The sequence below is a fragment of the Aplysia californica genome, unplaced genomic scaffold, assembly GCF_000002075.1.
Source record: "Aplysia californica isolate F4 #8 unplaced genomic scaffold, AplCal3.0 scaffold00613, whole genome shotgun sequence".
In the NCBI taxonomy this organism is placed as follows: domain Eukaryota; kingdom Metazoa; phylum Mollusca; class Gastropoda; order Aplysiida; family Aplysiidae; genus Aplysia; species Aplysia californica.
The window spans coordinates 288,574-301,880 of record NW_004797883.1 but is presented as its reverse complement, the minus strand read 5'-3'; the positions used below and the strand labels follow the sequence as shown (position 1 = coordinate 301,880).

The window sequence follows — 13,307 nt, the reverse complement described above, 5'->3', positions numbered from 1 at the left end:
CTCCTCCCTCTCTCTCTCTCTCTCTCTCTCTCTCTCTCTCTCTCTCTCTCTCTCTCTCTCTCTCTCTCTCTCTCTCTCTCTCTCTTTCTCTCCCTCTCTCTCTCTCTCTATACATATATATATATATATATATATATATATATATATCTATATATATATATATATATATATATATATATATATATTTAATTGTGTATATTATATATATATATATATATATATAAATATATATATATATATATATATATATATATATATATATATATATATATATACGAGCTTCAAACTTTGTTGCAGCAGAACGAGTTCGACCCAAAATGAGCCATAATGGCCGAGAATGAGAACATAAAAGAATTAGCTAGTAGTAAATATTATGCTATACATTTCAGTTTAACATGATGGAGATTATCAATTCTTTTCATCTAACAGATAACATCTAATGAATAAAAAACATGCTGTGTGAATTATTTAAATTGAATAATTCTAACGCAGCCAGTCCTATTCCAACTTTCTGATTGCCAGCTTCTTGTTCATGTTTGCGAGAAAAAGGAACAGCCTTTTCAGATTGCACACTTGACAATGTAAAAAAAGAGACATGACAATTGGTCAGAAGATCACAACACGACATCCATAGTGGACGCATTAGTCTGGATGAATTATATCTATTTTCTGTCCAACATACAGATCTTCTGACATGTCCTTTTTAACCCTATCCGTACGTCGTGTTTTACTATCGTATCCATACGACGTGAGGAACTCTGAGCCACCACTTTCCAAAGAGGAAATTTACTCGTTAATCCGATCTGTACACTTTGCATAGCTGTCTGTCAAAATGATTTTTTGAGAAATACTGAAAGTTTCAAAGAGATCTTCGTACTAGTAGTATTCTAAAATGTAAAGATTACAACCCTGTGGGTACAAAATGACCCCAGGGCGTACGGATAGAGTTAACTTTCTGCCACTCAAACTCAAATAAGAAATTTACTCGAAATAAAAAGGTGGAATTCCTGAATATATCCATTTCTCTAATCATGCTTCCAGTGAAGTAGGAATGAGCAACAACAAAAAAAGACAGCATGACAAGTGACAGATACAAGAACAGTTGAAATCATCACAGAAGTACACACACTGAGACTTTACGCTTCAGTATTTGTGCTACTACTGGCTGGTTTGGTTTTCTTCCCTTCATCGTCTTCTTCGATAGTTTCATGAATCACCTTGTCAGAGCCGTCTTTTCCTCCATCTTTCTTCGCAGAATCGTCCGCTGCCATGGACTGTTTCCGATGGTGATGATGAGACGCGCGCCGTTTCTCTTTGTCTTTCCCCGTAGCTTGTCTCCTCCGCCGGGGCATTTTCCAGGCATTCCAAACTCGGATTGTTTCATCCCACGCACACGACACATACTGGGGAAAAATAGAATAAAAATGTCATGTTGAAAGGTAGTCCTTCTCATTGAGAGTGACTCTTACATTCAGGATGTGATGTACAATATGTGATGTGCAATATGTGATGTACAATATGTGATGTGCAATATGTGATGTGCAATATGTGATGTGCAGTATGTGATGTGCAGTATGTGATGTGCAGTATGTGATGTGCAGTATGTGATGTGCAGTATGTGATGTGCAGTATGTGATGTACAATATGTGATGTGCCTAAAGAAAGGTACCCAAAGTCGGATTTTGACAATTTTGAGATAAGAGTTGCACCTTATAGGAAATTCAAAGCTGAACACCGGGGTCTTTGATTGTTTTAGATATCTCAAATAGTTTTTGAGATATTGCACATTTTGCGAGGTAGGGTATAATTAGCTCTTAAGTTTAACAAACGTGAGAACACATACAAACTTTAAAAAAACATTTGTAAAATGTACTTATTCTGGTACCTTCAAAATAATTCCCCCAAAAATATTTAGAAGTCAAATCAATGAAAACTCTTTGAGCACATTGTACAAAAAATAGTGGATCTATCATTTTTTTAATGGAAACATATTGTGGTCTAAAAAGTGATTTTTTAAATTATCAGCCTGCAGCTGGAAGCGGTCTGGGGCAGCTTTTGGTACCTTTCTCTATGCACACACATATTGTCATCATTTCTGATGAGATGGTACCGTATGAATGTCTGTTTATATCATTGCTACCTCAGAATTACACAGTTCTCTCTGCTCAGTACCTAGTTTTGAGAAATTTGATGTCAAAATGTTTGACGCTAACAATATGTCAGGCTTTTTCAAACGTAATTCATGGAATGTCTTGATAACGACTGCGAATAATCTTACGATTTTGAAAGAGCAGACAGAGCAACTGTTTTCTGACCTCATGGTCTTAGTAACTAAAAATGGCCAAAAATGTCAGATAGAACTTTGTAATTGGTCACTTTTAAGCACAAGGGGGCTGTCCAGAAAAATGCTGTTTTGAGAAAATCGAAGGTAAAATTTTTGCCCCTTGTACAATTTCTTTAAAAGACAAGGAGAGTTTTCTCTATAGCCAAACAAATACACACACCAAAGAAACCAAACTTCTCTTATAGGTAGGGCAATGCCCACTTTTGGTGTAGGTCAAAATTTCTGGAAACTCTCGAAATCTGGGTTTGCCCGCTTGTTCTTAAAAGCGACCAATGATGAGATAATGATATGTTACCGTTAATCTAAAGGGCATATGTATGTGTGTTCAGTCACTTGTGCTTTGTGTTAAGATGAAGGGCTTGTAAAGAGCCTTACCAGAATTGTACAGGAGAGGGCCTTACAGAAATTATCCACACAGTATTAGTAGTAAATTTGTGTTTGACCTTTGATAATGAACCCATTGCAGACGTGAGATGGTCACGTATGTACCAAGGAAAGCATTCCAAAAAGGGAAAGTTAAAAGAATTGAGAAAAGGCTGGACATATAAGTGCACCTAAGGAAGACCAAAGATGACATGGAGGCGAGCGGTACAAGCGGAAATGGAAAAGGCGGGGACATCATGGAAATAGCTAGAAAAGGATGCACAGGACAGGCTTCGCTGGAGAAATGTTGATGACCTATGCTCCACTGGGAGTTAAAAAGGGCAAGAGAGAGGGAGATAAGTACACCAGCCAGAAAAAACTTCCTAATTCAACGTCCATCTCCGACAGGACTGAGTCAAATGGAGTGAGAACCTTGACAACTCCACAAAACCACCCATGTTAACTCACTCAACCCTAGGCCTACCAGTTGTCAACTCTCCCTAGAGTTTTTTAACACTTTTTGAAAAATTGAAAAAAATAGTACATTTTAACATATCCTACCCAAATTGGGTGCACATTTTATTCAAACCTACATTTGTGTGTATTGAAATTTCAAAGCAAAATAAATCAGTTTTTACGCAATTCTCCGTGGAAAAAGGTCTATATACAGAGTCCAAAAGTAAACAAAAAGCAAAGAAAGGAAGTGCTTTCAAATTTCGCACCCCCTCACATGTTGCACGAATATAGCTTTCTTTGTTCTAAATTTCGGCTTGCACTTCTGGCCATAGTCTGTTTCAAACAAAAAATGGTTACTCTTCCAATTAGCTATTGTCTGCTTCATACAAAAGTAGTGTTTTTGGTCACGAGAGCCAAATTTTCCATACCTATACTGTAAGCGTTAGGGTTGGAGTGTTGCGCGCGTATACTGATATTATCCCCGTTAGGGCTGGGTGAGTTCAAGAACGCTCCGTTAAGGCTCTGAACCAACGCCATCTACTCCTAAGTCCGGTGTTATGTCAGCGGAGCTAAGTTACCACTCATGCTGTGACATGGTACATAACGTATACGACCGTAGCTCATACTTTCACACATGAAGCATGAGGACTTGCCTTTTCTACCAAAGAAATTTGTCTCATTTACTTTTCCATGAAGAAAGTCTGTAGCTTTATGATAAACTCCGCACACTTTTCTGATTATAATAATAGATAGCTTTTGTATAGCGCAAATCCCCGCTCAACATCAAGCTCTATGCGCTTCACAATCTATACTATTACCCCAGCAGACCTGAGAGCATTCTGAAACAACCTCAACTTTCTGGGAATCATACAGTGAAAGTAGCCATTTACAGGTGCTAAAACACTAACATACTGACAAGATCTTTCACTGTCTATGGCCAGGTACCCATTTCCACCTGGGTGAAATGAGGAAAATTCGGGTAAAGTGCCTTTCCCAAGGACACAAAATCGGGCCCGCGGCTCGAACCCCCAACCCCAAAACCTCACGATTACGAGTCCGGTAGCCTAACCACTAGACCACCGACGCCACAATCTTATCTCAACAATATTATTCCATACAAGCCTATCCAGAAACTTTTCTATGAGAGAGAGTTCCACCCTAAGACAGGCACAGCTACATCACGGACATACATGAGGGCTCCAGTGGCTAAGTGAGCAGCGAGTCCAGACTCAAGTAATGTCAAGCAAGTGTCGGTGACACGGGGATCAGATGGGTGGTCACTGGAGTGTGTCCTTGAGCAAGACACGACAACCCTAGCTCAAAATACAGGGCGCTGCACAGTGGCGCCCGACAGTGGCATTGTTTGTAAACTGTTCTGTATTTGTGTAATAGTGTGTATTTATGTGTGTATTTATGTATGTATTTATGTCTGCATTTAAGCGTGTATTTAAGTATGTATTTATGAATGTATTTAAGCATGTATTTATGTATGTATTTAAGCGTATATTTATGTATGTACGTATTTATAATTAAGTACTTGTGTATGTAAACATATGTTTGCCATGTGCCCTTCCGAGACAAATAAAAGTGTAATTTATTTTATTTTATCTTTATTTTATAAACATTTTTTTATTGAACATCTTCCCCTTCACTGCCCAAACCTGGAAGTCCTTCGACGCAGGCTCCTACACACACCTACAGACTTACAAAGCCTGCTCTACTCTGGCGTTGACCAGATGACAAGGACATGTGGTTACTTGAGGGAGGCATTGCGCTGCCAAGAGCGAAATGCTCGCAGCTAAAGGGATTTGAAAACAACAACAACAACATCTTTATTTTATTATTTTACTATACCTGATTTCTCTCTGGGATGTGAATGATGCTCCTCACTGAGTCTGTGTGGCCAACGTTGCTCTGTACCAGTCTGTACATCTCTGCATCATAAACTCTGTCGAGAGTGTAGGAAAAATAAAAGTAAGAACAACCATCACATTTGCAGGCGTCATCTCCGTTTCTATTTTTGAATGTTTTTTCATGGCACTGAACACTTTTCACCCACGCAGCACGCAGAGCGCATAACACTTATCCCCAAGTACCACGATACAGATGCGGTACGCGCTATATCACACCGGCGCCGATAAGCGTCCCGTGGGGAAAAGGGGCGGCTTCTTACCGTCGCCGATGGGCGCCAAGAGGGTGTAAAGTGTTAAACTTAAAAACACATTCCTGCATGGATTTTACTGGAAAAAACGTTGATCAAAGGCACAAAAAATGTATTTGTAGTTTCCAAGGACATTACAGGTTTGGAAGTCACCAAACTTTGGCGGCCATCTTCTGGCTACTTTTACCTCTGATACCAGGTGACCAACATCTCTTTCAATCACAAATATCTCGACTAATTTTCAAGATAGATACCATGTGTGTGTTCTTCATCAAAAGCAAGGCAAATGAATACGCTTACTTTAACCCTATCCGTACATCGTGTTTTACTGACACATCCATACAACATTGGAAACTCTGTGCCACCACTTTCCAAAGAGGAAATTTACTCGTTAATCCGATCCATATGCTTGGCATAGTAGTCTGTCAAAATGATTTTTGAGAAATACTGAAATTTTCAAAGAGATCTTCGTACTAGAAGTATTCTAAAATGTGAAGAATACAACCCCAGGGGTAAAAAATGACCCCATAGCGTACGAATAGGGTTAAGGTTGTACCAATACTTCCATATCCCCCAAAATTGACAGGTGCCTGCTTTCACCAGGTCATGACACATATAAACATCAGAGCAGAACGATAGTAAAATCTGGAAAAGCTAGCTACTTTGCCGCACTACATTCACTTATAAAACAGATATTTCTTTTAACCCTTCCAGCCCCGAGCGCGTATATTTTCAGCAGCGCTTGTACCTCCCTCCGTCCCAAGAACGTAAATTCTCAGTTTCGGGGGGTACCGAATTCGCGCATTTTTCGAAATTAGCTAACTTAATTAAACTTTAATTTTCTTATTACTTGTTCATTTACATTTAAAAATTGGTATATGTTATTATCAAAGCTACATTACAAAGATACTACATCGCTTTTTAGAATGAATGCCTGTTTTTCTGAAATACTGCTCTGTATTGGCTGGGACTGGGGTTAGGGAGTGCACAAAAAAGGCTGGGGCTGGAAGGGTTAATTCCCTCGATACTGAGCTTCATTTTCCCAGCATAACATCTAAAAATAAGAGTTTGCTTTAGTAACAGTTTTACGGCACTTGCAACACAATAAGGTCATATAAGTGCCGAAGACTAGAAGTGTTACAAAAGAGTAACAAACACAAAAAAGAAGGAGAGATAATGACGAAAGGTGTTTGATAGGAAAGAAGGAGCAAACCACACCAGAGCTCCCCCCAACCACCCGCAATAAGAGTTTTGAAAGCAGTAAAAGAAATACTTATAATTAAAGGTCCTAACCTGGGTGATTGGTGGGTGTTTTGGCGCTGTTTGCTCCTTCCGTCCTATCAAACGGGTTCGGGGGTTTGAGCCTCAGCTCGGTCCGACGTTGTGTCCTTGGGAAAGACACTTTGCACGAATTGCCCACTTGGCTCGGTCCTATCGGAGACGGACGTTAAACTAGGAGGTACCGCCCCTTAAATAACCTAATAGTGTTGATAGGGGGGCGTTAAACCTATACCATTTTTTTTTTATCTTTCCTCTTTTTTCCTATGTTTGTTACTCGCTTGTAACACCTCTAATCTTCAGCACTTATAAGACCTAATTGTGTTGAAAGTGCGGTAAAATGCTTACAAAAAAACAAAAGTCCTAACACTTAGTTTAACTCTATAAGCCCAGTTTTTTTCCACCATTCCCCAGAATTTTTTCTACTGTCACCGAAACCTGGTGCACTATGTCTCATTATAACCTCAAAAGCTTGCCTCCAACTTCTAAATAGCGGAAACAATGGCTTAGTCATTACAAAAAAACTTGGTTCGGGAATAGTTCAGAAAAACAAGCAAAAACTAGCACTCAATAAAACGAAACAGTTGTCACTAGTACTGGACGCTCCCAGCATCCGATGGGGAACCGGGTTATCACCGCCGGACGCTACCAACATCTGATGAGGCTCAAAGAGTTAAGAAACAAAACTAAAAATTTGCCCTTGTTGTTGTTGTTGTTGTTGTTGTTATCGATCCAGAAAAAAAAACCTTGCACTCACTTGATGTTCCTCTGAACTCCGGCCACAATGCTGCCGTGCACGTTGTCAATACAGATACAGGTGACCCCGCCCTGGGTCGTCAGCACCTGCTCACACTCGTTCATGCCATGGCTGGACTGCAATCAAAGACGATTCCATCTATATATTTGAGGCGTGCTGACAAAATGAGTTACTTCTCGCAATCCACAAATGGAGTTATTGGCCAAAAATCTACATTACGATGAAATTTGTAGATTTTCTAATTGATGCCATATTCTTTAACTATAACTTGTCTTTTATCATTTCATACTTATTAATCGTAAAAACTTCACCTATAAGCGGGATGTATCTACTTTCATAGGGCTCGAATCCGAGAAGAAAGTGATTTTGTCTGCATGCTTTACATTTATGTCATCAAAAACATATATCATAGGCTGTTATAAGAATGGGGAAAAAATATATTTTATAGAGTAGTTCAACATTGAAGTCATCTGAAACAAAATTTCTTTAAGGATTTCAATTTCTTTCTCTTAATTCGATTCATTGCAATTTTCCTTAACCTGATAAAAAAGTCCAGCGGGCTTGATTAACATGAAGGGATTTTGGGCCGTTTCATCATTCTTCCCCACTGACTCCATACTCAACCACCGTCCCCCCCCCCCCACCCCTCCGTGTGTGAGTTTGTGTGTGTGTGAGTTTTGTGTGTGTGTGTAAGTGTGTTTTGTGTGTGTGTGTGTGAGTGTATGTCTGAGTGTGTGTGTGTGTGTGTGTGTGTGTGTGTGTGTGTGTGTGTGTGTGTGTGTGTGTGTGCGTGCGTGCTTAAGTGTGTGTGTGTGTGTGTGCACGTGCGCAGGTCTTAATGTGTTTGTGTGTGTGTGTGTGTGTGTGTGTGTGTGTAAGTGTGTGAGTGTGTGTGTGTGTGTGTGTGTGTGTGTGCGTGTGTGCGTGTGTGCATGCTCAGGTCTGAATGTGTTTATGTGTGTGTGTGTATTTGTGTGATGACAAGTGCATGTATGTTCTTGCTTTGTGGAGATCAATAAACAATGCAGTCATTCGTAAATTTGAACTTTCTTCCATGACGAGAAAGAACCACTCACATTGATGTAGAAGTATAGCAAAAATCAACAAATTCAGCTGAGAAATTTTAAAGATTACAGACACAAGGAAATGACATTATCATTAACCATCTCCGTACGTCGTGTTTTACTATCGTATCCATACGACGTGGGGAACTCTGTGCCACCACTTTCCAAAGAGGAAATTTACTCGTTAATCCGATCTGTACGCTTTGCATAGCAGTCTGTCAAAAACGATTTTTTGAAAAATACTGAAAGTTTCAAAACGGTCTTCATACTAAAAGTATTCTAAAATGCGAAGAATACAACCCCAGGGGTACAAAATGACCCCAGGGCCTACGGATAGGGTTAAATCAGCAGACCCTATGACACACACAAACATTCTCAGCTTCCTGGAAAAGCATGTATCGCATTTCTTTCAGAGAACCCAACAGTTTAAAAAGTATGTACCGACCCATATTCTGATAGTGCCATCTTCCGATCCAGTGACCCATTTGTTGCAAATGTGGTTCCATCTGACACACGTGACTTCAGCCTCGTGACCTTGAAGAGTATTCGACAAGGTCATTTTACAGCCCGTCGTGGAAAACTTTCGGATGTACACCATTTTGTCAGCGGACGAGTAGGCAAACTCCATACTGGGGACGGAGGAAGACAAAATAATTGAGAGCTTTGTTTGGATTCAAATGTGTCGCACTTCTAACAAAAAAGGTAAAAATATGAGAGACAGCGTGGTGAAATCAGGCGCTCGTCAAAATAATGAAAACCGAGAAATCAGCATTTTTCAGCCAGTTTGGAAATTTCTTTTGAATTTTTGTTTTTTGCCTCAACACTTTGTGTCTTCATTCAAAAACTTTTATGTGTGGATTTTATGGAAAAACGATTAAACGCACAAAGAATGTACATTTGCAGTTACCAAGGACTATTTAGCTATGGAAGTCACCAAACTTAGGCGGCCATTTTTTCGCTAATTTTACTTCTGAAACCAGGTGGCCCCACCTCCTTCAATCGGAAATGTCTCGACTTCTATTCTAGATAAATGGACATTTTTTTCACCAAAACGAAGACAAATGAACAGGCTTTAAGATGATACTAATAACTCCATATGCCCAAAATTTGACGAGCGCCTGATTCCACCACGTCATGACACATATACCATGACATATAAATCACACGGCGCTATATTGCCACTGCAGCTCTTTAGTAAAATATGCATCATATTGTTGGAAAATATATTGCCAATACACAATAAAAATATATAATTTGCACTTTTACTTTTGCTTCAAAACAATCAGATCTTCTTCGATGGCCCGAAAACATTGCTATACATTTTTCTCCACTGGACTTTATTCAGTACTGTCTTTGTTATCTTCCAAGATCTAGTGTCACTGACACAGGTTAAGAATGAACTTACGTCTTCGGGCTGAAAGCCATGTCCGTTGTTATTTCATCACAGGCAAGCTCATTGAGAAACGACGTTGAGTTGGGGTCCATTTTGAAGGTGTCTTTCAATCTGTAATAAAAAGACGATGATCACTTTTTTTTTTTTTCAACACCCAAATAGCCAATAACTGAGGCACAAAACACAAATCATAAAGAACAGAAGAAATTCAAATCTAGCATGAATGACAAAAATTAGCATCTGTTTAACCCTATCTGTATGTCGTGTTTTATTATCGTATCCATACGACGTGGGGAATTCTGTGCCACCACTTTCCAAAGAGGAAATTAACTCGTCAATCCGATCCGTACGCTTTACATAGCAGTCTGTCAAAATGATTTTTTGAGAAATACTGAAAGTTTCAAAGATATCTTCGAACTAGGAGTATTCTAAAATGTGAAGAATACAATCCTGGGGGTACAAAATGACCTTTCCCAAGGACACAACGTCGGGCCCGCGGCTCGAACCCCGAACCCGCAACCAGACATTTACAAGTCCGGTAGCCTAACCACTAGACCACCGACAACCTCACGATTACGAGTCCGGTAGCCTAACCACTACACCCCTGACTATAATATAGTTAACATAACAGCGACCACAAATTGTCAGTATCATTCTTACTGTCCAGCCTCCAAGTCCCAGAGACACAGCCGTCGATCCCAGCCCCCGCTGAGCTGAAAAGTAGAACAGGTCGAACGATAAGATGATGAAAGAAACACCAATTAAACAAAATACAGGGATTATCGTTATACATTTAAACGAAATACAGGGATTATCGTTATACATTTAAACGAAATACAGGGATTATCGTTATACATATAAACGAAATTCAGGAATTATCGTTATACATTTCAACGAAATACAGGAATTATCGTTATACATTTCAACGAAATACAGGAATTATCGTTATACATTTCAACGAAATACAAGGATTATCGTTATACATTTCAACGAAATACAGGGATTATCGTTATACATTTCAACGAAATACAGGGATTATCGTTATACTAAGAACGCAGCTCACAGTCGACTACTTTTACCATTAGACCAACATTCTGTCCCGTGGCTTTATGCACCCCGCATAATTTAGCAAAATTTGATCATTTTTTGCATGATTTCAGATTATTTTCCTTTATCATTCTTTGTTAAAATTAACAGAATCGCATAATTTCACATTTTTGGGTAAAGTTTGCATAATTTCATAACTTTTTTTGTAAAAAACCACGGGACAGAACATTGTGAGAAAAGGATTTATACTGTTCAGAGGTACATAGAGAGACTTGTGTGCAGTATTTTTAACTCTTTACATACCAGTTGAAAAAAGCGGTACAATGCTACAAATTTGAATTACATCGCGGCTCAGCTGTAGAGAAGATACAATTGTTAAGAGAACCAAACAGATTATTTAGTCCTGCCTGAAAAACTTTGCTCTCTAGGCTTACAACAGATGAACAGCTTGCCTATGAATAAGAAGACAAAAACATATGATATGAAGATAGAATATATGATATGAAAATAGAACATACAATATGAAAATAGAACATACAATATGAAAATAGAACATACAATAGGAAAATAGAACATACAATATGAAAATAGAACATACAATATGAAAATAAAACATACAATATGAAAATAGAACATACAATAGGAAGACAGAACGTACAATAGAAAGATAGAACATATGATATGAAGACAGAAATAGAACATGCGATATGAAAATAGAATATACAAAAGGAAGATAAAACATGCGATAGGGAGATAGACCATACGATATGAAGAAGGAACAAACAACATATGATATTCAAACAGAAGATACGACACGCAGACAGAAGATTACCACAAAGGTGCCGTCCACGCCGTGCTCTCGGCCCACTGCCACCAGGCTGGTCACACAGCTGAGATGCTCCGACAGGACAAACTTGAGCACAAAGCCAGCCACGCGATTGGTCACCGAATCATTGCCCTGTGGGGGAGATTGGTTAATTCTGTTGACAGTGAAAGATCTTGTCAGTTTGAAAGTGTTTCAGAAAGAGAAATGCTTTTTAGTTTAGTTTTAGCAAGAGTTTTACGGCACTTGTAGCACAATAAGGTAATATAAGTGCCGAAGAATAGATGTGTTACAAGAGAGTAGTAATATACACAAAAAAGGAGGAGGAGAGATAAGGAAGATAGATGTTTTATAGGAAAGAAGGAGCAAACCACACCACAGCACCCACCAACCACACACAGAAATGCTTTCAACTTGAAGGGCTTAGATTACTATTCAAGAATAATGTCTGTAATAAATTTGATAAAAAAGAACAAAACGACAAAAGCAAAAGCCGTACCACCGTCTGATTGCTGTTCTTGGGTAACAGCCCGGAGTCAGGGTCGAGCAACACAGCATACTTGTAGGTGAGCACCTCCAGATCTTGAGGCTTCATGTTCTGCAGAACCTGCACAGCCGCTTCATCAAACCCCCACACATCTAGGAACAAAAACAAAAAAACTAGATAAAGAACTATTTTGGTTTAGTTTTAGTAGAGGTTTTACGGCGTTCGCAACTGCATACTCAATAAGGTCATATGAGCGCCAGAAGATAAGAGGTGTTACAAGAGAGTAACAAACATAAAAAAAAGAAGGATAGATAAGAATGATAATGTTTGATATGAAAGAAGAAGCAAACCACACCAGAGCACCCGCTAACCATCTACAGAACTATTTACTTACATGGGAGGGTGCGGTGGCGGAGCAGTTAATGTGCCGTCTCTGAAGCAGAAAGTTCAGTTTCGAGCATCGGTTCGGACACAGATTTTTTTTGCCCCCTCCTGCCCACCCAGCAGTAATGGGTATCTGACTTCGAGTTGGGGAAGTAAAGGTGGCGTGGAAAGGCCACCCTACCACAATATGCCGAAGGCCCAGGAAATTGTCTCACAAACAAAGCAATCCCCAACATTAACATACCAGTGCCAAACATGGCCTCTAAACAAGGCACAAGAAAGAAAAATGAACGCATGCAAAATGAGGTGTCTCCGCAAAATCATCAACGTAAACAGAAGAGGCCGAATAAGAAACGAAACCATACGTCTACAAACTTGAATACCACCAGTAATAAAATTCATAGAACGACAAAGAGTCAAATGGTTTGGACATAACCAGAATGTCCCAGAAACAACTAGCGGCTGGAGCTTACAACACCCGAGAATCCGGCTTCAAATCAAGAGGAAGACCAAGAAAGACCTGGCTGGATGAGGTTAAAAAGGTCCTGGAACAACATAACATATCTATCACAGACACTACACACCTAGCACAGGACCGAAACCTGCACCTCCCCTCCACATCATAAGGATACCAGAGGAAGGAAAAAGTAAAGTAAAGAACTATTCAATTTACACACCCTTGAACCGAGTTTTTAGTATGAAAAAAAGACAACTGCACTTATCTCTTGGGTGAGATAAATATATATATTA

General features: G+C 39.3%; 1 protein-coding gene across 1 annotated transcript in view; it reads right to left on the bottom strand.

Moving 5' to 3' along the window:
- Window positions 1-902: 902 nt before the first annotated feature.
- Window positions 903-13,307, bottom strand: part of LOC101855522 (uncharacterized WD repeat-containing protein alr3466) — a gene marked incomplete in the record, with an annotated part of 40,630 nt that continues 28,225 nt past the window's right edge. Inside the window, 8 exon segments of the mRNA XM_035972212.1 lie at window positions 903-1,403; window positions 5,018-5,111; window positions 7,360-7,475; window positions 8,869-9,052; window positions 9,829-9,927; window positions 10,477-10,529; window positions 11,696-11,821; window positions 12,186-12,325. Coding sequence (XP_035828105.1) covers window positions 1,137-1,403; window positions 5,018-5,111; window positions 7,360-7,475; window positions 8,869-9,052; window positions 9,829-9,927; window positions 10,477-10,529; window positions 11,696-11,821; window positions 12,186-12,325 — 1,079 coding nt within the window.